General features: G+C 40.5%; 3 protein-coding genes across 11 annotated transcripts in view; all 3 read left to right on the top strand.

Annotated features, from left to right (window-relative positions):
• LOC142956589 (sodium channel protein type 5 subunit alpha-like) overlaps positions 1–12725 on the top strand; it is a 32270-nt gene extending 19545 nt beyond the window's left edge. The window contains exons 17-27 of one of the 2 annotated variants that reach the window (XM_076098247.1): positions 288–299; positions 2895–3012; positions 3146–3300; positions 4086–4259; positions 6197–6319; positions 7002–7274; positions 7479–7532; positions 7616–7757; positions 8035–8135; positions 8270–8540; positions 9473–12725. In XM_076098247.1, coding sequence (XP_075954362.1) covers positions 288–299; positions 2895–3012; positions 3146–3300; positions 4086–4259; positions 6197–6319; positions 7002–7274; positions 7479–7532; positions 7616–7757; positions 8035–8135; positions 8270–8540; positions 9473–10704 — 2655 coding nt within the window. In that variant the 3' untranslated portion in view covers positions 10705–12725. The remainder of the gene's footprint in view (positions 1–287; positions 300–2894; positions 3013–3145; positions 3301–4085; positions 4260–6196; positions 6320–7001; positions 7275–7478; positions 7533–7615; positions 7758–8034; positions 8136–8269; positions 8541–9472) is intronic. The other variant, XM_076098248.1, reaches the window with a different exon arrangement.
• Positions 12726–15144: 2419 nt separating this feature from the next.
• Positions 15145–19570, top strand: LOC142956407 (uncharacterized). Of its 2 annotated transcripts, XM_076097984.1 has the most exons (7): positions 15146–15310; positions 16088–16290; positions 16427–16519; positions 16618–16710; positions 16816–16926; positions 17032–17164; positions 17792–19570. In XM_076097984.1, exons 1-7 carry the CDS (start codon positions 15307–15309, stop codon positions 19195–19197), a joined length of 2043 nt encoding a protein of 680 aa, XP_075954099.1. In that variant the 5' UTR covers positions 15146–15306; the 3' UTR covers positions 19198–19570. The 2 variants fall into 2 exon arrangements, with proteins under 2 accessions (XP_075954098.1, XP_075954099.1); XM_076097983.1 differs by having other exon boundaries at positions 15145–15310; positions 16618–16926.
• A 141-nt stretch (positions 19571–19711) lies between these two features.
• On the top strand, positions 19712–23103 carry LOC142956408 (caspase-3-like). Of its 7 annotated transcripts, XM_076097990.1 has the most exons (8): positions 19712–20231; positions 20425–20501; positions 20676–20698; positions 20875–21218; positions 21377–21396; positions 21660–21765; positions 22091–22628; positions 22794–23103. In XM_076097990.1, exons 4-8 carry the CDS (start codon positions 20882–20884, stop codon positions 22939–22941), a joined length of 1149 nt encoding a protein of 382 aa, XP_075954105.1. In that variant the 5' UTR covers positions 19712–20231; positions 20425–20501; positions 20676–20698; positions 20875–20881; the 3' UTR covers positions 22942–23103. The 7 variants fall into 7 exon arrangements, with proteins under 7 accessions (XP_075954105.1, XP_075954103.1, XP_075954106.1 ...); XM_076097988.1 differs by lacking the exon at positions 20676–20698; XM_076097989.1 differs by lacking the exon at positions 19712–20231 and having other exon boundaries at positions 20238–20501.
• Positions 23104–24300: the final 1197 nt, after the last annotated feature.

Here is a 24300-nt window from a genome sequence, read left to right as displayed (position 1 = left end):
TATATTCTCCTTGTGTTTGACGTGGATTATTGTTGACTTGAGACTAAATTAACCATGGCTGTGGTGGTTTTGATTTCAAATAATTTTAGCTAATTTTAGCAAATAAAAATATGCTGATGGGTTACATTTTTCATTTTGTTAGACATACAATACTACAGCAAGCATTATGGCTAACACTTTATTTTATTGGACTGTAATTTCCTAATAATTTACCAGGAAGTTTCCTGAAAATATTTATGTACAGTAATGTAGTATTAATCGTAGGGAAAATAGGCTTTTTCTTGGAGGAACAGCTCCAAGTAAATATTCGTTAATTATTCATTTGTTATTGTGAAGTTTGCTCTTCATATAAATTTAATCGAATGCTTGCAAGGAGACATGTTTAACATTTGTGCGTGTACAGCTGCCTTGCTGAAGACTGACTTGCTCCGTTATGCTGAAAAGTATCTAAAAGTGTATTAAGCAAACTAAACAACGTCTCTACTTTCCCAATTAGTAACAAAATACACTTTACTTTAAAAAAAAGAAAAAAAAGTATGTACTGTGTGGACTGTGAGTTTCTACTACCACACCCTAAACACAGTAGATTTTGAAGCTTTACTTTGATGCAAATACAGTGCTTCTGTTCTTGTTGTTAAGGCTTCATTAACATTGTTGTCATCCTATTTACAGTGTAAGATGACAAATGTCAAAAAGAAAGGTAGTTCTGCAAATTTAAATGGTGGAGATCATGGAACCTGCAGGACATGATTTTAGTGGCAGGTTGTTCACTGGCTCTGTACCCAAGAAAACTATTTCAAAGGATTCATCTATCAGTTTTTGTTTTGACTCTTAGTTTTAGGTAAAAGCTATAGTTCTTGACATTGAGCAGAGCCATCGTTCGTGTTATTAGTAACACCTGTGGTTGTCCTACTATGACAAGTCAAAATGTCTGCTGTGGGAAAGGCCTATTAGCTTAGCGATGTAGCAATATTGAAAGGCTCTTGACACCCGCACAGGTGTTTGCGCTTATTCTGGTTGATTAGGCCTGTACTCGGACTAAAGGTGGGAAAAGCTATGCTAAAATCCATATGCTAATTAATAGGCCTGATGTGTGATTCATCGCGACTTAAGAAGAGCAGGAAGACTAACAAAAGAGTGTTTGGGGACCACTAAGCCAAGCATAGGCTACAGAGAGTCACAAGTCAGACTGAGGTAGCTATGATAGCACTATTACTTGTAATATTAGCATTGTTTGTATTATAAGACGACAAGCACCGTTTTCTGAGTAAGCTATAATTAAAGATATAGTTCAACATTTTTGGAGATATGGTTATTTGCTTTCTTGCCAGAAGTAAAGATCTATACTATTTCTGTACTCATGTCTGTACGCTGAAAATTAAGTTAGCTTAGCTTAGCACAAAGACTGGAAACGGAGTAAAACAGCTAGCCTGACTCTAGCCTGACTATGACAGGAAACACAATCTGCCTACCAGCACAACATATGGTTTCACAGGGGGGTCATGTGTCAGACTATTTATTGTGCAGTAAGTCTTGCCATAGTTTGAAATAGTTTGGACGACAGTTGATTTACGGATTCTGAAAGAAGACTCCATGTTTTCAAAACGGTATAACACCTTCTTGGCGCAAACACCATGGATATATAAAGTTTGAAGAAACATTCATGAACATTGGCTACTTGAGTAAGTTTACAATAACTAACTTGCAGTATGCATTACTTTTTATCATTCAAATGCTATTGTTGCTAACTTTCATGTGTATTAGTTGAGCAAATATCTCTCTCTCAGCCTCTCTTTATCAAGCTCCCTGGTTCTTCCTCTTGCCTCATTCGCCCTTCCTGTTTCACCTGCATTCCCCCTGTCTCTCATTGTCCTGTGGGCCGGAGGATTGTTGAGGTGGAGGATGTGTCGCTCCAGTCTTGTTCTCTCTGGCAGGCAGACAGCAGCTGGCCAGATGTGGAGCCAGGCCCTGCAGAGCAGATTAAAGTGACACAGCTGAGCAGGGCCGGGCTGAGCTGAGCGGGCTGCAGTCTGGCACTCTCTCTTCATATTTCCCTGACCTGCTCTGCTCCGCACCTCACCAGAGAAAATGGAAATTAAAAAACAAAAAACAAAACTAGCCTTCCATCAGCTTAACTGGGCATCAGCAGCTGCTTCATCAGCCGTAAAGAAGGATACATTTCACTTTGAATACTCACTAAAAATGGCAAGATTGTGTTTATTAAGATGTTAGTCATGAATAAAGTGTTATTTTACACATTTTTAAGTTGACCACTTTAAACAACAAAGGCCAATCAATCTGTGTGCATGTATCACAACTGCATACAGTACATGTGGCACTAATTGTCTCAAAATGCCATCAGTGCACATTCTCTCTGCTCCGTCTTCGAGCACTGACACTAGTAATGCTGGTAATCTGGTTGCCAGGTCCTGCAGATGCTCTTTAATGCTGGATTAGACTTCATACCAGTTTATAGGATTGAAGCTGCACCTCTGTCCTATAAATCGTGTTAAATATGTTGCTGTTACAACACACAGAAATCTCATCAAAACTGAATTAAGGCTCAGAGGAGATTAAAAAGGCAAGGCGGTACATTTAGGTGAGCTAGCTCTGATGGGATGAATCCACGCTGAACACGGGGCAGAGAAATGCTGCTGTGCTGCTCTGTTTGGTTTGAAATTTATAAGCATATTGCGCACATGGCCACACCCCCAAACAGTGATGTCACAGCAGGTGTTTAGCCTTTGACAGCTGATGGAAAACAACCGCAATATCCATCCGCCTGTATTCTGTGCTATACGTGTGTATGACAACTCAGTAATGGTTCACACACTGTTTGATGAAAAGTATAAGCAAGAAATTGGTTGGTAACAGTGAGACTTCTCACCACACAGGAGATAATCAGCCTATCAGAGGGCAGCACGGTGGATCTGAGGAAGCCTGGAGAAGAGGTGGACAACTTGTTAGAGCTGGCTGAAGAGAGTATGGAGCCGGAGGAATGCTTCCCAGAATGTGAGAATTGAGAATTTAGAGTTGTAACCATGTCAAACGATTAGTCAAAGCAATCATTTCATACGTTATAAGTTCTTTGTACAGCATAATTCCTTCATGTCTGCACTGGTTTGTTTTTGCCTTTTCCGCTCAGTGTGCATGAGGCACTGTCAGTGCTGTGAAATTGATACGAGCCGTGGTCTGGGCCAGGCCTGGTGGAGGCTGAGGAAGACCTGCTACCAGATCGTGGAACACAGCTGGTTTGAGACTTTCATCATCTTCATGATCCTGCTCAGCAGTGGGGCTCTGGTACGGCTCATTTATTTTCTATAACACTTTTTAAAAACATGTCTAAGTTTAAGTCCTGGTTTGTTTGTTATTATTGTTTGTACATGTCATTGTTTTTAATAATGAAATCAGTTAAATCATCCTTTTCCCATCATGCCATGAGCATGGCATCGGATTTCATGCAGCACACAGCACAAGCAGTTTTCCACACCACAGTTGTCTTCAATGCTTTTATTGTGAAGTAACAGCAGCAGGAAATGTTGGGTTTGCATTTGCAGTGTCTCAACACAGCTCTGATACAACTGTAAGAGAGTGAGCAGTAAACAGTGAGACTGGTTTACATGTATGCATAGCATACCTGCGTAGAATTCTGACTGTGAATGGCGGACTCCGCCACTAACTAAGTGGAAACTATATAGAGAGAATATATAGAGATTACTGAATGTAAATTTAAAATAATGTGCTGCACGTAATAGAAAACTCCTCGAGGTTTGAGTGTGATTTCTGCTTTATTCACTTCAGTGTCTGATCCCAGTTCTGTTTAGTGCCTGATTGCAGTGTAATATCACCCCCATGGTACTGAAACTTAATGGCTTTATTTAGTTTTAGTGATGTTTAATGACAATGTTTAAGTGTTTTCTCAAACCGTAATGAAATATTCTTGTATTTAAAACAACTAGTTTTCGTATAATAACCTTAAAGTTCAACTGAAATGAATTTGTTTTATGTGTTAAGCCAACAGCAGTGGTGTGGTGAGATGTGATGTTGTTGTGTTTCCTCACACCTCTGTCCCTCTCCTGTTGCAGGCATTTGAAGACATCTACATTGAGAAGAGAAAGGTCGTGAAGGTGGTGTTGGAGTATGCCGACAAGGTCTTCTCCTACATCTTTGTGCTGGAGATGTTCCTCAAGTGGATCGCATACGGCTTCAAGAAGTATTTCACCAACTACTGGTGCTGGCTCGACTTTCTTATCGTGGACGTAAGCGAACATTTCGTTTTTTGTTGCACCACATGAAAAGGATGCAGTCACGTGTTGAGAATTGAGGTTGAAGTTTAACCCCTCTCGTTGTAGCTAAATGTCGCTTGTCATGTTTGTGGGATTTACAGCTTGGTGAGTGTCACATGATTTACAGGAAAGCACTTGACCATCCATGTATGCTTTACAACAACCGGCCGCCTTCATGAGTGAAGTTGTGCGTCAAAATCGAAACAACTTTATTAATCCCACCATCAGCTCCTCCTATTTAAAACAAACTCCAGACAACTGTTTTTACAACCTGGATCAATTAACCAGAAACATACAGTTAAATCGCACACTAAATAATTGTACAATTTTACATTTGCTTTGATGCCAGGATTTTGCCAGACAAATCAAAAGAAGTGCTCCAGTCATTGGAGTCATGTTACACTACATTTAAACTGTTGGGTAAAATGGATGTGGCTCTGTAATGGTCATCCAAAGTGCCCGAGGCGTGCTGCCCGAGGCCTGACTTGACTTCCTCTGATTTCACCTGCTGTTACACAGATTGCCACAGACCGCTCTATTGTTAGGGTAAGTTGTAGTTAGCAGGTCCCAGGTGAGTATGGGCTCTGGGATTGGAAACGTGCATCTGCCTCACAAATGCTTCTGTGTTTCTTCACTCGTAAGTGCTTTCTGTTGAGATATCAAAAGCCACCGTCTTGTGTCCAAACAAATGCACTTCTTTTGAAATGACCTAAAAATGTGAGGCTGTTACTCAGCCGTCATTCTTTGAATCAGTCACTTCGGGGCCTTGGCTTTTATATCAAAAACAAATGCAGTGTCATTTATACTTAAGGTTTATCTACAGAAGATGTACTTTACATATTATATTATAATACATTATAAAACATATTATAATAGCATATTAAACCTATGAAAATGTTGCTTAACAGACTTTTGAGTCAATTTATAAATGCACCGGTGGAGCTTATGTCTAAACTGTTGTGTCTAATTCATGTGCTGAGTGTTATGTTTTATGTCTGTTTAGGAGAAAAGTCAAATTCTTTTGATAATTGCAACTACCTACCTTTTGTTTCTCTCTATGAAAACTACCAACTTGTTTTCTTTTACAGTGTTTTTGTATTTTTCCGTCCGTACTTTCTTGGAGCCAAAGACTTCTATTGTCGCAAGAGTACATTTTGAGAATCTTCTTTAGATATATTGGACAAACACATGTGTAAATAGACTTTTATAAAGAAATTCAGACCATTGGGACCTTAGAAGTCCTAAATTGTTTTTAATAAACTTCAATTGGATGCAAATTGGGAAACAAATTTGGAAAAGATAGATTTAAATTCTTTATAAAACTCACTCTATTTGATATATATGGATATTTTATATGCATATATAGCTGAGTATGCATTCATGGACACTATTTGTCCATATGTGCATACTTGTCTGTGTTTTGTCATCATCAATCATGACATAGACTTCTTTCATTTACACCATGCCATTTCCATTCATGGCTGTCATCCATGGGTCATTCAACAGCGGAATACCATTTAGTTCTGTCCGTTTTGGATATAGAATAGAGTGGAAGTCTAAATTTGCTTAAAGATTAACCAAAAACCAAACCAAATCTAAACCTCAAAAATTAAGTAATAGTGTTCCTAACTGTGGAATGTCCCAAAATACACAAAAAACTCTAAAAATATGGCTCTTCTAATGTTTTTAACTTTTATGGTCTTTTATTATAATTATTTCTTCAAAAGTAATATAATTGCTAAGAAAATATATGCAGTTCCCCAACTAATATGTTGATAAGACTATGTATGTGATATTGCTTTATTCAGTGCTTTTCACAATGTTTTTGTTCTTCCGCTTGTATTATAAAAAAAGAGATGAATCCTTTTCATGATTCTCACAGTATACTCGTCTTTCTGTACTCTGTATAGGTGTCCTTGATAAGCCTGGTTGCAAATTCACTGGGATATTCCGACTTTGCTGCGATCAAGTCCCTGAGGACTCTCCGGGCTTTGAGACCTCTCAGAGCTCTGTCCAGATTTGAGGGCATGCGGGTGAGAAATGCGTTTTCTGAACTACACTGAAGTCACATCTCAACAGAGTTTCTATTGACTTGTAACTTGCTGATAAATCTCGGGAGTATGACCGAGACCAAGGAGGGTTTGCTTTTACCCCAGTTTGTTCATCATTCTGTCTAACAAGTGGACTAACAAGTTTCCATTGCATGTGCAAGTGACATTAAGTTCAAACCAAGGACATGGGACTGTTTGAAGATAGTTTTTAGCCATGTTAGCAGCCTGACTGGCAAGGGTAGTCGCTTATTCAGTCCGTTGGTTGGTCCACCAATTTGGTCGTGGTGCCCAGAGGAGTAATTCTAATGACTTTGGTGATCCCCTGGCTTTTCCTCTCGCACCGCCACTAGATTCACATTTAGGGTTTTGAGTGAAGTGTCTCAACCAAATGCCTTTAGTTTGCAAACAAAGTATTCCAAAACTAATGATATTCCCATGCGACTCAGCAGGGCAATACTTGCTATTATCTATTATTTTCTCTTACCATGCACTAAACAGGCAATGTATGTGAAAACCTACTTGGCAATGCATTCGGATGAGTTAGTCAACTATCGGATCATTAGCTGAATAAAGAATGTGGGCAGTGGTTCAGAGATGTGTAACCAGACTCATGGAGAACCTTGTTACTGTGATACTAACCTGTATCTGACCTGTTGCTCATCAGGTGGTCGTGAACGCTCTCATAGGAGCCATCCCTTCCATCATGAATGTGCTGCTCGTGTGTCTCATCTTCTGGCTCATCTTCAGCATCATGGGGGTCAACCTGTTTGCTGGCAAGTTCGGGAAGTGCGTGAACAAAACCGGCTTCATCCACAGTGTCTCCATAGTCAACAACAAGTCAGAGTGCCTCTCTATGAATGCCACTCAGTTCTACTGGACAAAGGTGAAGGTCAACTTCGACAACGTGGGACTTGGCTACCTTTCCCTTCTGCAAGTGGTGAGTGTTGTTTTTCTTTTCTTTTTTGCTGCGCTGTTTCAAAGTTTGTCAAATCTTTTAAACACACCTTCAGTTTATGAAGAATTTATGTGATCATAACATTAGTTAGGGTAATTTTTTATATGTTTTTTCAATAGAAAAAGTCAGTGATTCACAATGCAATGCAGTGCCTTGACAGTAATGCTGGCTAATATTGTATTACAGGCTACATTTAAAGGATGGATGGAAATAATGCACGCAGCTGTTGACTCAAGAGGAGTAAGTATGTCTATATACTTCCAGGGCCTACATCGTAACAATGCTACAGTAACCAGCTGACTTATTGGACTGTTTGGTTTCAGGTGGAGGAACAACCCATCAGAGAAATCAACCTCTACATGTACCTCTACTTTGTCGTCTTCATCATATTCGGTTCCTTCTTCACCCTCAATCTCTTCATCGGTGTCATTATTGACAATTTCAATCAGCAAAAAAGAAAGATGAGTATTGGAAACACTGACGGCCCGTACCACTTGGTGTTTGCAATCAACTCTGTACCTTCACAAGATAGATGCAAAAAAAAAGAATTACACAGTCATGGATTTCAAATATTTTACATATTTTGTTCTCCAGGCAAAAGTAAAAATGAAGAATTGCGTGCAAATACTAACTGGCTCAGTTAGGAAGTAAACAGCTTCCTTTGCCACCTTTTGTTGATCATCAAACATTATTTTAACAATTTTCTGTAAAGATAACGTCAGGTGTTTCTGCCTATACTTAGGTGGGCAGGATATCTTCATGACTGAAGAGCAGAAGAAGTACTACAACGCTATGAAGAAGTTGGGATCTAAAAAGCCTCAAAAGCCGATACCAAGGCCTGCGGTAAAATAATATAATGTCAAATGTTACTAATTTTATGTTGCATTGATAACCTCCAATCCTTCATATCTTCCTGCCTGCTAACATTCATCATAATATTGTACTAATAACAGCCATTTGTATTTCCCAATCCCTAGAATGTTCTCCAAGCCTTCTTCTTCGATCTCGTGTCCAAGCAAGCCTTTGACATCATGATCATGATGCTCATCATCATCAACATGGTGACCATGATGGTGGAAACCGATGAACAGTCAGAGCGCAAGGAAACCATCCTCAACAAGATCAACCTGGCCTTCATCGTGATCTTCACCACCGAATGCCTGATCAAGATCTTTGCCCTTCGCTGTTATTTCTTCACAGTTGCATGGAACATCTTTGATTTTGTGGTGATAATTCTCTCTATTGTGGGTAAGTGGAGACACAAAAATGAAGTACACCATTAACTTTTGCCTCTGCCAAGGGCGTTGATTTTTTTCAGTAGCATTGGTTTATCCATTGTTTGGGAGAAGAATATTTTTAACGTTGTGCAATTTTACTTTTTATGTTTGCTATTTTCTCTTGGACTACTGTACATCCTTCAATGAAAGATTTCTGGCAGATGTATCCGAATCAAGGTGCAGAATAAACTCTCTAAACATTCTTATTAATCAAATAAAAGACATAGATGAGTGTGCAGCCTTGACAAATGCTTTCTACTTAGTTCTTTATTTTCCTACTTCGTTCCTTTGATATTAATTGCTGTATTCTCTACTGTGACTTTATGTCATAAAAGATTCACTTCTGGCCGCTGTTCAATAAATTACAATATGTTTAAAAGTTGAAGCTGCATTTACCGATTTTTTTTTTGGGCCTCGTGGAGGAAGTGGAACAAGCTGTAAATACAGCACAGACCCATTATGACCGTGTACAATTATTATGGCTATCACGTTACCAAACAGGTGCTTATTTACGCTTCTAGTAGACATGGAGCAACACTAACATGTATCTGTTGTTGCTTCGCTGTCCAGCAGATGAATATAAGTCCAGTATTCACTCTACTTTTAGCTCTGTTTTGGTCTCCACCAATTGCTGAGGAAAATATCTGGCTCTTTAATAATGGTCCTTTTAATCTCCAGCTAGATGCTAACTTTGTTTGCCATTTGGTGCTGGACAGGTAGCATACAGTAGGTTTATCAAGAGCATTTCCATTCACTGTCGGAGGAAAGTTTTCTGCTTTCACGTCACACATAGTTAATCTATTAATATATACATTTGGATTAGTGCAGCTTTAAGTATATCTAAGTGCATTTTAGTGCAATGAGATAATCCTAATCTCGCCTTGTCTCTCTGTCTCATTACAGGAATCGTTCTTGCCGACATCATTGAGAAGTACTTTGTTTCTCCGACCCTGTTTCGGGTCATCAGACTGGCAAGGATAGGACGGGTACTTCGACTTATACGTGCAGCCAAAGGAATAAGGACTCTACTGTTTGCCTTAATGATGTCCATGCCAGCGCTGTTCAACATTGGCCTCCTGCTTTTCCTCGTCATGTTCATCTATGCGATCTTCGGTATGGCGAACTTTGCCTACGTGAAAAAACAAGATGGGCTTGACGACATGTTCAACTTTGAGACCTTTGGGAATAGCATGATCTGCCTTTTTCAGATCAGCACCTCGGCTGGTTGGGACAACCTCCTGAGTCCCATCATGGCCAGCTCCCCAGAGGAGTGCGACCCCCGCTTTGTCAACACTGGCACTAACACCCGGGGAAACTGTGGCAGCCCCTCAGTGGGCATAGCTTTCTTTGTCAGTTACATAATCATTTCCTTCCTCATTGTGGTGAATATGTATATAGCTATCATTCTGGAGAACTTCAGCGTTGCCACTGAGGAGAGCACAGAGCCGCTGAGCGAGGATGACTTTGAAATGTTTTACGAGGTCTGGGAGAAGTTTGATTCTGAGGCCACGCAGTTCATCGAGTTCTCCATGCTGTCAATCTTCGCTGACACCTTGTCGGAGCCGCTGCGCATAGCCAAGCCCAACAGGATCAAGCTGATCTCCATGGACCTTCCCATGGTCAGCGGGGATAGGATCCACTGCCTGGACATCCTGTTTGCCTTCACAAAGCGCGTCCTGGGAGAGTCGGGTGAGATGGACGCCCTCAAGCAGCAGATGGAGGAGAAGTTCATGGTGACCAACCCCTCCAAGATTTCCCACGAGCCCATCACGTCCACGCTGCGCCGCAAACTGGAAGAGGTGTCCGCGATCGTCATCCAGAGGTGTTACAGGAGGCACCTGGTGCGCCGGCATCTGAAGCAGGCATCGTACCTCTACAGACAAATAAACTACGAGACTGTGGTGGATATCGAGAACGCTCCGGAAACGGAGGGGCTAATAGCCTCCATGATGCATCACTATGGACTTGTCGAGGTGGAGATTGCACAGACAACAGAAGACACTCTACTGTCCTCGCCACCATCTTATGACAGCGTGACCAGAGCAGCCAGTGACCTCTCTGAGGTCGCCAGATCAATACCCAGAGACTCTGAACTCGGGGAGCCTGGTGAGAACTACGAGGAAACTTTCCTTTGAGACTCGACTATGTGGAGAGTGTTTGTGTGGTTTTGGTCTTTTTTGTTTACAGCAGAGAATATAGCTCAAAATGGTCAAAGAGATGAAACATTTTTATATATTAGCAGATGCCGAGGAAATATGCAATATTTTGAAGTAACTCAGCCTCTGTTTAAATTGAACAACCCAGAAGTCAATTTTGTTGCACAGTCAGGACCTCCATGAGAGGAAGTTGATCTTCTCTTAAAAATGTACATTTGGCAATTTAAAACACCAAGACCAAAAAAAGATCCACTCTATTTTAATGTATACCTATATTTAACATGAATAACGAGTAAGCTCACATGTGTTAACTATATTTACTCAAAACACCACACGATATGCGGTTTTTTTCATATCAATAAACACTGAACATCACCTTCAACAGAGGAAACTGTTTTGAAAATGAAATTCATATTTAACACTTTCAAAGTGTCACAAGTCGTCTTCTTGGACCTGTGGTATTTGTCCAAATTCATAATTTTGCCACCCCTGGAAATGTTGTTAGCTCAATAGCTAGCTAGCAGACATTCCCTGTAATTATCATATTACAGGTGGAGGTTTATTTTGATCTATTTTTGTTGCAAAAACTCCTGAGCACTTGTAAAGTGAGATGTGTATCTGGAGCCAAATATCACCTCAAGGCTCTAAGGACGGGAGAGACACTAAAGGGACAGATACAATTAGTTTCAGCTACTTGACCAACACAACAGAAGGGGACACAGACGTAAGCCTTATTTTCATAGGCAAAGGTAGCTAACAAACGAAAGTAGCTAACTAGCATTAGCAACATTTCTTACAGAAAACAGCATTTGATACTTTGTAAGAACAGATTCAAGCCGCTGTAATTACGAACTTGTGTTTCTAAAAAAAAAAACTATGTATCAAAAAAATATATTGAGAAAATGCTGCTTTGTCACATTTTCTACAAACACAAGTTACTTTGTACACATGTTCAGCTGTTTGGCTGCTGCTGCAAATTCCGCTGTACAAGTGCTCTGAGGTTTTGAAACGCTTCGCTTCACCAGCAAACTGTAGTCACGCAGAAAACAAACCAACAGACCGGCTATCTGAAAACAGATTAAGAATATCGAACAGCGCACAATTCCCACCGAACATCTCCCAGTAAGCCACTAAACTGCTGTTGTTTTGGATTCGCATTCATGACTGTAGCTGCTTATTCAGGTATTACTAATATGACTTTAACCAAAGCTAACATTTGCTCATAACTTTTTCCGACATTTTGAAATTTAAGGCAAAACGCATTACTATTCGTAAATCAGCATTATGAATGGATAATAATTTCTAATGTTTGGAATTTATTTATTTATTAATGAGTTGTGTGATCAATGAAATTATTAATTTGATCGAATGAAGGTGCTCCATACTGTATGTGATGATGAAAATATGGCCCCTGGTTAAAATAGTATCAAGTGTATTCAGGTCATGACATGAGGAAATTCACAATTCCTTGCAATCGTATTGTCCAATATGTACTACTACTAATATGAAGAAATATGCTGAGATGGTTATTATGTGAACAGCTACAATTTCTAATTAATTTGTCAAACATAGCACATTTCAAGTTTAACTTGTACCGGTTATAAAGAAGAGCAGTGTGTACTAATAATCCCTGAATTATGTGCCTGATTTTGACTGTTGTCTGCACACTGAATCTCTTTTGGCCATTTAATTTGATCTGATGGATGTGGATTGGAAGAGCGTGAATGCACTGAAAGCTCATTTTGTAATCAACTGTGTAAAGTACTTTGAGGCTGTGAAATATATGTGAAGCTAATTATTTTTACATATTTTTTGTAATGTATTTATATTGAAAGACAATTTCAGTGACTCTCATGACAGCCATAACAAGATATGATCAAATTATATAAATATACTGTGTTCATTTTTATATAAAAGACTTTCCTTGAGGACCTGATTGTCTGTATTGCATTTAGGTTGATCGTTTCATGGATTGTTTTATGAAATGGTAATAAAACTCTTTTCCATATTTGTGGGTTTTCCAACTCTTAGTACAGTTCAAATAGTTGGATGACAAATGTTTTGGATTATTTTGAAATAATTTAGCGAGGCTTTATAACCGTTAACACTTTGCCATTAACTTATTTGAACATTTATAGAGATGGTTGTGAATATACTTTACAGTAAAATGCACAACTGTGCAGCGTCTCTCCATTTTGACATGAGGAACCAGTTAGCTGATTTGACCTCATTACAAGGCAGTCACTGTTAAGTCTCTCTCTCTGAGTCCATGTGTATAAAAAAAAAAACAGGACAGATGTGCACAAACCTCTGCAGCTCCATGGCTGTGTGTCTCTATGAGTGTTTTTAAGGCTTGCATTTTTCTATAACGCCTCCGCAAATGCAGTACATCAACGTAGCTGGAACAATCTGTGCTGATTGACACGTTACAGAGTCGAGGCTTACACGCAAAGACGTATCACGCATTAGTGCTGCTGCATCATTAACCGCCAAAAAATCTACAAAAAAAACAACAATAATAAACAGTGCTCAGCCATTTTGGCATTTGTGTGTAATGTCTGTCTCTTAGGGAGAATCAGGGCGTTGTATTACCCAAAACATTTTTTGTTGTGTTCTGATTTCAAGTCGATAATCGAGCACTCCCACATTTTCAGTTTGGAAAAAAAAAACATCATCAAGGGTGCCAATTTGGATTTAGCCCCAAAGAGATTTCCTCTCTCTGGTTGTCGGGGTGGTCAAATCCAACTCTGACCAGCTGGGATAGAGGGATAATCTGTGTGTAGAAAAAAAATCACTTGTTTTAATTACACACGCACAGACACACATATGCACAGACTCGCTCTTTTTTTATCTCTCTCTCTCTGTCAAACACACACGGACATACAGTACACATGGACATACATGCATTAACACGACTACCACACACACACACACACGACTATACTTCTGCCATCCATCCCCATAATAGACAGATGCTTACTTTGAATTTAATTTGGGTTCGTGCGAGAAGTGCCAGAAAAATGTGACTTGACTGAATGTGACTTGGTAATTGATCTGATTTTTAAGCGTTTGGACATGTGGCGGAGATTAAAGCCTCATCAGAGAGAGCAAACATTTTTTTAAAGATTAAAAAGGCACTATGTCTAATTACAAAATGCACCAGTACACAGTGAAAACACAGCAATGTCAATGTAATGCATTACAAATTGTCTACATATAATGTGGACATGCTAAATCTAATGCAAAGACATTTGATGAATTGCATGTTCTGTGTGTGCCATTTATTCAAATAACGTTTAGTAAAAGCGAAGGTCGTGTGTCACATTCGAGTCGAGTCATCATCAGTCAAATAGGTAAAATAGGTCAATGGGAATGTAATTCTTCTTTTTCAACATAATCTCTGTGTCTTTAAATTGGGATTATTTTATTTGAAGACTTAATTTAGCAAGAAAATATACCAGTTAATGCAAAATCAGTTTGCATTGTTTTAGGGGAAGATGGACTCATTGTGTTTTTTTAGTAATCTTTGACTAGTTTTTGCCATTTGTTGTAGTGTTTTTTATGGAAGCCTATTTATGCCAAAAAAAAAGAACGCAAACACACCAAACTAAAATTAATATTTATTTAATTAAAATCTGATTTCATCACCTTTTATGATCTTGTGTCTTCTTGTGATGGAATGCAATACATTCAAAATTGCGTTCCAGTGGTTAGGAGACTATATCAGGTTTATTGGCTACTTTTACTAAAATTCCAATTCAACATTACGCTTAGCTTGTGCATTAGCTGGTATATATATATTTGCAATTTTATCAGCCCTGTGCTGCTGTTTGGCTGTTGGTGGTGAAAATCGAGTAAAAATCGAGGTTGGCCTCACCAAAAGGGCTGAGAATCCGAAAAAAAAGAAGAGTAGAGGAAATAGCCTTTTTAAGTACACAAGGGCCCTTCTGTCAGTCAACATGCACTGCGGGGATTTACTTGGTGTCATGGTGGCTGACGCTGCCCAGATGGTCTGATGAGGCACTATCTAATTACTTTTCCCATGGTTCCTCTCTTTCTGATGAATAACTACTGGGCCCTCTCTTTTAGAAAGCCTTCACCGCCACCATCAGGGGATTTATGCATCTACACAAGAGATACTCTGGCTGTGTGTAAAGCTGGAGCGAGACAAAAGACTGTTGGAGGCCATCGACATGAAATACTTACAAATAACTGGAGAGCTTTGTAATTGTATTTGTTACTTTACATGTTGATTGTGTTACTTATACGTGGTGATAAGAAGATAATTAGTTAATTTGAGGCAGATTTGGAAAGAAATTATGAAATGTTGTTATGTTACAGCTGATGGTTGCCGGAAGTGAAATGTAAGTTGCAGACGGTTGGTGGCGGCGAAGAGACCGGATGTCGAGTTGTCTACCGAAATATAGAACACGAAGAAGTAAAGTCAAGAAGTGGTGTTTAGCTGCAGCGAGGTGCTGGATTAGCTAAAAACTAATTTCCCCAGCTAGTCACTGCAGGAGAAAGATTCTGAAAACATTCCTCAGTGTCATCTCAACTGTCTGAGCTCTTCGGAGGAATGAAATGGGTAACGTTTTGTATTTTTCTGGGGTCATATCCGTTTGTTTTGATGTTGTTAGCATGCCTGCTAACAGCAACTTCCTAGCTTTGACTTATTAAACTAATAAAGTCATACTCGGATGTAATCGCAGTTTGCACTATCTTTATTTAATTTGGGGCATATGACGAAGAGAAGAATGAATATAAGATAACGTTTAAAGTTTTGTATTTGTTGAGAAACTGTTTTTGTTGTGCACCTATAGCCCCTCATACCATAACTATTTATAATACACAAGTGGGCTGACAGTGTTTGATCTATTATCAAACTGGGATACTCAAAATGCTAACAATGGGCAACCCAAATACAAGAAGAAAATTAATTAACCTAAATGATAACGTTACTCTTTATTTTAAGGGCTATATCTAACTGAACCTCGTTTTTTCTTTAGATTTTGTTAACTAAGGAAAAGTAACATCAACAGGCTAAGAAAACTGTCACATTCTATACTAACGCTGCATATCTGCTATTGTTGTAGCATCCTGTGTTGTTTGTATGACTGCTGCCTGATCATACAGTAAGTGTGTGCAAAAAGATGAACAGGCCACTTTGTTTGTGTGTTTTAAGTGTGATTGTATGACCGGTCTGCTGTAAAGAGCCTGTGTTTTCATCACTTCTTCTCTGCCAACACTCGTGAGACTGTTCATCATGCTGTAGATGCTTTGTTTCTGATGTGCCCACGTACTTTAAGTGCAATATTCTTAAGCATGAATAATTAATGCTACAGTCACCTGCTCCCCCTTGCAGAGGGCCCCCTGCCCCTGTCCTCGCTGAGGCTCCTGGTCCCACCTCTGAGGGTGATGACGGCGGCGATGTGGAAGGTGGTTCGTCTGAGGAGCATCACGCATTATGGGATGGTGGAGGAGTTTGTGTCCATGGTAACTGAAGCGATCCCTGACATCTTGACTGACAGACAGATGAGATTGCTCACTCTGGGTTTAAGAGCAAAGGTGAGAGGTAGAGACGAACCATGTATTTAATTTTCACAAGGATTATATTATAGAACTTTCAAACATTAAAAGCAAAGATGATGGAGCATCTACATATCATTTCAAATATGTCACTCCTGCTTGATGGCTTTTCCAGATGATGTTACAGATGTTACGTTCTGAACAGTCAGAGGATCTCAGAAGTGTTGAAACACTCTTGAACAGCCTCCTGCCATCGAGCGCAAAACAGGTGTGTGACTTTTTATTTTAATATTAAATCGTGGACATTTCTGTCTGTTTGAAAAGCGTTCTGTTTATATATTTAGGCGTGTGTATTTTCCTTGACAGGTTCATCCAGGAAATGAAGCTCTTGAAGCTGACTTCGTCAGGCTTGTTCAAAGACTCCTGGAGGACCCGAAAGAGAGAGAGCACTTCCTCAAGGTGCGTCTCTGCTTTCACCTCATTTTCAGTTTGGACATTAAACGGAGCCATTTGTTCAATGATGCAGTAACAACGAGGTTTGGGTTGAAATGTTCCACCACACAGAATGTGTTTCCTGTGGAGTTTGGGCATGACTTTGATACAGCTCTGGAGACACTGGTTTGTGAGTTCTTCACCAGACTGGAGGAGTTGCTGCTTATACCAGACTTTAAGCAGGTAAAACCTTACACCATAGAAATTTCAGTTTACAAAGCATTTCCAGACATTGATTGTTTTGTTTCCAGTCCATCAAAAATTATACTTTTTATTTGTTTGATAAAGACCGCAGTGTGGATGAGTGATACACCCTCTGTGCTAGAAGAGTTCATGCAGTGTGTATCCAAAGAAGATGACCTTAAAGTACTACTCAGAAGCAAGGCCCGCTGTGGTAAAATGGCCGAGATGGATACCGGTGGTAAGTCAGTGTGCCTGGGATACCAGCCAGGAGTTTAATGTGCATATTAGTGATATTAGTGTCAATTAACTGATGATCCATTCATCATTGTTATTGACATTGTTCTCTATTTACTGACATTTGTAGACAAAATGGTTTAACAATTAAAGTTACTGTGAGGAACTTTTAACTGGTTATGAAAGTGGGAGAGGGAGGGCTCCACGCCTGGCAGCGTCCCCTCCTCTTGCCAATAGCAGAGCTTTGTCTCGCTGGGCTCCAACACCGCCACCTGCTGGAGGCCCGTGCTGTATGGCTAAGGCCCGCTGGAGGCAGGAGCGGCCCAGGAGAGCCCAAGAACAAAACCAGGACTGAGCGGAGCAGACTGTCAAAGACCCTGCTGCAGTAAAATAAGAGGTTTTCTAAACTGGGAATCTGGTGCTCGGAAACACTACAACGGAGACCGCTAAAATCCACACAAAATGAAAGTTCCTCGTAGTAGCTTTAATTGAAAAAGACAATCAACGGATTAATTGAATGTGACAATAATTTTGCAGATATATTTCAGACAATTTGAAAAGTAACGCCCTCAATTTGTACCAAATGTAAATGAATGAATCTCTCACTTTTTAAATTTCTCTTTTCAAACAGTGCCCTCTCCCTCGGAGCAGCGACTCTTCTCATCATTATCTCTCCCTCCTTCACTGCAAGAGACCACCGCCGAAGATGCAGAATCTAGCGCACAAACATTTCAGAACCAAAGAGAATCTGATGGGATTCCTCCCCAGGACGCAGGAGATGTGGGGATACACGATGCAAGATGGCCACCCGAGGAGGAAACAAACACTCGGTACGGCAGTAATGCAGAACAAACAAGCGGAGGGAAATGCAATGACAGCATTCCTGATGTTCGTGTTGCGGAGGAGTGTGATGACGGGGCGTCAGACACCCACCGAGCTCCCTCTACATCCACTGAGAGTCTTGTATCGTCCAGCTCTGGGATTGGCCCTCCACGGCGGAGAGTTGCGCAGAAATGCGCTCAGTGTGGAAAGTGCTTCATTTACCGCTACGAACTCCTGGACCATCAGAGGCTGCACACTGGAGAAAACCCTTTCAAGTGCTCTCAGTGCGGAAAGGCCTTTAGGAGGACCTCTGACCTGTCCTCTCACAGGCGGACACAGTGCACGAAAGCGGCTTATATTTGCATCAAATGCGGGAATAGCTTTCAATCAGCGCAGGACAAATGCAGACACCGGTGTGTTGGTGGTGTCCTAAAATTTGACTGTTCTCAGTGCGGAAAAAGCTTTAAGACGATGCACTTGCTGGGTAAGCACGAGCTGACTCACAGCCAGAGCCGTATCTTCACGTGCAGACAGTGTGGGAAAGTGTGCCCCAGTATGAGTGAGCTGAGATCCCACCAGAAGATTCATCCTCCCGAGCTGTCCAATCAGTGCACGCAGTGCGGGAAGTGTTTCCGCTCTGCTGCCTGTTTGACAGCCCACGAGCTGCGCCACAGGCAGCAGAAAACGCAGGTTTGTGCGCGCTGCGGCAAAGTCTTCAAGAACAAACATGACCTGAGTCTCCACATGCGCAGTCACACGGGCGAGAGGCCGTTTCAGTGCACGTACTGTGGGAAACGTTTCTCCGTGTCGGGAAACCTGAACGTCCACATAAGGATCCACACCGGGGAGAAACCGTATCTGTGCTCCGACTGCGGCAAGGCTTTCGTTTCCGCCGGCGAGCTGCAGATACACAGGCGCACTCACACGGGGGAAAGGCCGTACAAGTGCGTTGTGTGCGGGAGGGGATTCACCATGGCGAGCAAATTGACACTTCACATGCGCGTTCACACCGGAGAGCGTCCTTACGTCTGTTGTGAGTGTGGGAAAGGTTTTTCACGTGGCAGCGAATTGAAAAAACACACCATGGGTCATGCAGGGGTGCGACCCTACGCTTGTCAGATGTGTGCAAAGACGTACACATGCCACAATCACCTGAAAAGACACTTGAAAGCTCACAGTGTAGTGCAAAACCAGACTGTCTATGTCTCGGGCTAAGCTAAGCTGACCGCCTCGATGCTTTAGCTTTAACAGATATGAGAGTGGTATCAATCCTCTTATCTGACGGTCCTCCAAAAAGCGAATATGTGTTCTTCCCAAAATGTCAAACTTTAATGGGTTAACTTCAATATTGTTGTGTTCACATTTAGTTTGATGGTGGTTTGATACTCTTTTCTAAAAAAAAAAAAACAAAAAAAAAAAAAAAAAAACTTGTAACAATGTTATCTTCACGCTTTTGCATTTGTGAAATTGTTACATGTTTGTCTAAATGTTTTTCCTTTTTGCCGTTATTGTCCTGTGTCGGCTCCCATAAAGAGAGTGAAAGGCTCTCATTGGACCACCGTGTATAAATAAAGATTGACTAAAACAATTAATTTTAAATGAGCATTTGATATTTCAGTATATGCTCAACTTTATTTCACACCCCAAAAGGTATACACATTTATAGAAGCACTGTAGATCTACGTTTCAAAACCAGCTAACCAGCAAGTTGAGGCAAAACTAATGTCTTTCTTCAAAACTTGTCACTGGACATGTTCCCCTTTTTAAATTAATAACAAAACAAAAAATCCACAACACGAGGACGACGCAGAGCAAGAATACTTATAAACACTAATACTTATTGCTCAATGGACTGGCCTGGTGGCGCATGGCAGTGAGACGTTCCTTCTTTTTCTAACGTTTGAATGTGTCCTTCCCACATTGCTTTTATAACATCTTTTCAGGCTTTTGCTCCATATCCTCCACCTTTGTGATCTCCTCCACAGGCTCAGCTGGCGGAGCAGAGTGGAAGAGCTGGAGACAACACAACACAAAAAACTAAATGTTGGCACCATTTGTCCACACGTGTGTTTGTGGTGCTGAAGTGTGAGGTGTCAGTGGGTGTGTACTTGCATTGAATACGTCACTTTTACCCAGGAAACCTTTGTACTTTGGCGGGGTGCGGGGAATCTGAGGAAACGGAACCTTAGACAACCTGAAAAACTTGTTACTCGTCGACAACAGCTCAAGTGCTCCTTTTCCACGAAGCGGTAAGCAAGCTCCACAGTCACCACCCTCCATTGTCTGTAGCTACTTCGTATCCTAGCCGACTTACTCGGTGAATTGCTTGCACATGGTGCATAAAACCTGAGCGTTTGAAACGCATAATTGAATATCCTGTTTTAAATTCAGATACAAGCTTTGTACGGATATATAACTACCGAGTTTTGATAACGAAAGCAGCTTGCACAGTTATTACGGGCACGAGGACACGGAATTTCCCGGGTACGACCGAAAGTGGAGGAAACAACTTCCTGACTGTAAGTGACCAAATCTTAAAGTAATGACCTCTGTATTGTTGGAGCTGTGCTGTAGTTTCGGAGTACAGCAGTCAACTTGTAAGGTTCAAATCTTACATGATTTCAAAATATATTGTTAATTCCAAGCTACTTGGCTACATTATAAAGCCAACTCATTAAACTCACTTATTACAGAGTAACGCTTGCTGCTGCGTTTGGTAAGTTGTCAGAAATGAATCTCACTCATGAGTGAAGTACACAATGATTAATTGTAATGTATATGTGCCGTATATGTTACAAAAACATCTCAGCTGTCACAGATTGACTCAATGAACCAAAACCCAGTATTTCCTGGTGTACTTTACTGTTTCTTCTTTTTGTCTCTGTTTGTCAGATTCAACATGTCAGCCAAAGACACGGTGAGACGTAATAAGACAGACATTGTGGAGACTTTGTGTGGAGACTACATGCTAATCCTCAACAAAGTTCATGAGAATAAGCTGATAACTCAGCGTGAGTACAACAACCTTAAAAGCATCGAGAAGGAAGATGTAGAGGGCCACGTCGTTGGGCTCGTGGACAAGCTCATGAACAAAGGTGAGGACAGCTGCAAAGCCTTCCTGAACCTCCTGCAAACTGATGACATTATAGATACTTACCCAGAACTGAAGAGCATGCAGTTGAAGGACACCAGCATTTTAACCAAGCCTGTCCAAGCTTGTTCAGGTGATGTCAGTGGTACGTATGATTTATAATGGTATAATAGTTCTGGTATTCAAATGACTCCTATTCAGCCTAATGTGTGTTTCAGGTTCACTAAGTGGACGTCTTAAGGCTGTTAAGTTTGGAGGTGTAATTCTGTTCCCCTCTGATTTCTTCACATGTTCCGCCTCCAGAGAGCAAGAGGCCAAAGGAGGTGAGGTATTAACATTGAAATAGCACGCTGTGCTTGAGTCAGTGTTTTTAGTTATTCTTTGTTAGAGAGACACATGACATGCTTATGATCCTGTTTTAACATATAGAACATTAGCTCCGTTAATAAATGTAAAACTAGTATAGAAAAGCAAAGGTACCTCTTTCGTAAAAGTCTTCGATTATATAATATTGAAATGGCAAACATGATCCACCCCAGTTAGTTTGTTCATCCTGTGTTTGTGTGTCTGGTTCCACTGTTTTCAGGACAAGCTGTATGAGTTGAACAGTAAGCCCACCGGCCTCTGTGTGATCATAAACAACGAGAATTTCAAGACTAGCAAAAAGAGAAGTGGAACCAACAAAGATGCTGGTATGTTACATTTCTACTACAAATAACATTTATTTTTGCAATAAACACTTGAAATGATGAAGGCACCTGTAAATGAAAAGGTAGTACAAAATGTTTAATCTTTACTTAAGATTTCATTAAACTTATTTTCTTTTTACAAAATGTACACAAAATGTGTCGCATGTGTACAGATTGTAAAGCCCTCTGAGGCAAATTTGTGATTTTGGGCGATACAAAATTAATTTTATTTAATTTAGTTACAGAGTGAACAGATTTACACAATTGTCCTGTTTGTTGGTGGTTGAAGCTTCACTGTTTTTTTCTTTTTCGTGATATTTTCCTGCAGAAGATTTGGCAAAGGTGTTCAGCTGGCTGGGCTTCAGAGCACTGATGTGTAAAGACCAAACCAAGGACCAGATGGAGCGAGCGCTGAAATGCTTTGCTTCTCAGAGCGACCTCGCTCAGCTGCGGGAGTTCAATGTTGAGGAGTGGTCTGGCAGCGGATTCACTCCTCTTCAAGAGGCTCCTCGACATGGCGATGCCTTCGTCTGCTGTATTCTCAGTCACGGAGGGAAGGGTGTAGTCTTCGGTGTTGACGATCAGCCCCTTTCCATCAAAACAATAACTGGAACATTCAAGCCGACCGCTCAGCCGACCCTCACCGGCAAGCCCAAAGTGTTCCTGATCCAGGCCTGTCAGGGAGGGCAGACACAGCGTAGAGTGTTATTAGAAGCTGATGATTCTCCCTCGCCATCCATCCCTGAGGATGCTGATGTTCTGGTTGCCGTTGCCTCTGTTGAAGACTATGGAGCATACAGACATGTCATAAATGGGAGCTGGTTCATCCAATCTTTGTGTCAGCAGCTAAAGGAGGGCTGTAAGAGGTAAATGTGAAACTCGAAAATGAATAGTTAGTGAAGTATCCACAATATGTTGTAGATCTGATGATGTAATCGATTAAGTCAAGTGTATACTGTACACTTGACTCAATAATTATGTGCCCTGATAGGGATAATAATACGTTTTTTTTAAATTGTATATTGTTTTAGGAGTGAAGACATTCACACCATCCTCAGCCGCGTGAACAATGAAGTGGCCCAGAAAGAGGGTTCGTTTGATAGTAAGGCTTTAAAGCAGATGCCTGAAGTTAGGTACACCCTGACGAAGAGACTCGTGTTGTCTCCACATCGCAACTGAAGCTTCATCGCCAAAATTCATGCAAACTCACTCTGCTCGATGTCTTAATTAAGGACCTATAATTTACTCTGGGGGAGGGCTTTCTTAAGATGTACTCAATCTTTTGTATCAATCAAAATCTTGTATTTTTATCACATTAAACCATTTACTTTTAAATTTTAACAGATTTGTGTTGGTTTGGTTTTTTTGCTCAAAGTATGATAATCAATATGGTGGGTCCATCTTTTAATGAGGTTGGGTTAACATAAGCTTCATGGAGTTTCACCAGAATGTTTTACAAACATAAACCCTGAATGCAGAGTACTGGTGGCATGTGCATATCTAACACATCAAAAACGAATGTAGAAAAGCATTTTTACTGACTCCTAGACTTATCTATGCACATTAAGCACAGGATCTGAAAGTGTCAAACCAGAACAGCATTAGTATCTATATGATAATGTAAAAAGCTGTTTACTGCCATTATTTTGAAGTTTTCTTTTATTAATCTTAACAATAGCTCAAACACATGGAGTAGTTTAAAGCAGATTCAACTAACATGACCAATGTATAGGATTTCTCTGAGTGCACTTGCTTTTGGGTCAAGTTCAGTTGCGCACATACATCCGTCTGTACGGTACTACAGCGTCGTTGCCACGACAACTCACATTTGTTCGTCCTCACTTCCGTATTGGAAAGAAGGCTGCAGATAGATGCAACATCAAAAAGCTGCGTGCCATAAAAACTCCAAAACAATCCGTTAACAACCTGTCGCAACAACAAAATAAAAACAGTAGTGAAGCTGTTATTACCGGAAGTATCTGTGGAGGAAGCAGCTGTTAATGGAGCGATTAGTGAGCGGCGTGACCAGCCGTCTGAAGTCACGGTTAGCGGCATTGAGGAGGACGGACACAAAACGGAGGACTTTCCTTTTCTTATTATTGTTTATTCTTATTATTTCTTAACTATTGTGAAGTCCACACACATAAAGGAACAAAACATGAATTGCTCTCCAGTACGACAGAGACTTCAGCTCCCAGCAGAGCTACGAGTGAGAACAGACAACAACACTGAGAGGAAACGAGTGAGAGACGTGTGTTGACCACATTTATGGATCATAATCTAGTAAACCTTTATGTGTAAGTGTTGATTTTATAGTAAATTTGATGTGAGTGAGAGAGAGAGATAGAGAGAGAGAGAGAAAGACCCACAGCGCTGTAACTAAGTCTGAAAAGTAAAACTTCTAAAACTTTCCACGAAATGTGTCTGTTTGAGTTTATAGAGGAAGATCTTAAGTATCAAACACAACCTTTCATTCTTCAAGAATCTTTATTACTCTGTCGTATTTTTTTTAACTAAGCAACCAATCTACTTCCTGTT

The sequence above is a fragment of the Anarhichas minor genome, unplaced genomic scaffold, assembly GCF_050575085.1.
Source record: "Anarhichas minor isolate MPS153535 unplaced genomic scaffold, ASM5057508v1 ptg000024l, whole genome shotgun sequence".
Lineage (NCBI taxonomy): Eukaryota > Metazoa > Chordata > Actinopteri > Perciformes > Anarhichadidae > Anarhichas > Anarhichas minor.
Note: the sequence above shows the minus strand (reverse complement) of the source record. Positions and strands in the feature narration are given on the sequence as shown.

Bases quoted from the DNA above. Each gene is read 5' to 3' on its own strand.
- LOC142956408 (XM_076097985.1), top strand. From the start codon at position 20,810: ATGAACCAAAACCCAGTATTTCCTGGTGTACTTTACTGTTTCTTCTTT. The intron at 21,766-22,090 runs GTATGTTACATT...ATTTTCCTGCAG, and splicing joins TGGAACCAACAAAGATGCTG to AAGATTTGGCAAAGGTGTTC. The intron at 22,629-22,793 runs GTAAATGTGAAA...ATATTGTTTTAG, and splicing joins CTAAAGGAGGGCTGTAAGAG to GAGTGAAGACATTCACACCA.
- LOC142956407 (XM_076097983.1), top strand. The intron at 16,291-16,426 runs GTGAGAGGTAGA...TGGCTTTTCCAG, and splicing joins CTCTGGGTTTAAGAGCAAAG to ATGATGTTACAGATGTTACG. The intron at 17,165-17,791 runs GTAAGTCAGTGT...CTTTTCAAACAG, and splicing joins GGCCGAGATGGATACCGGTG to TGCCCTCTCCCTCGGAGCAG.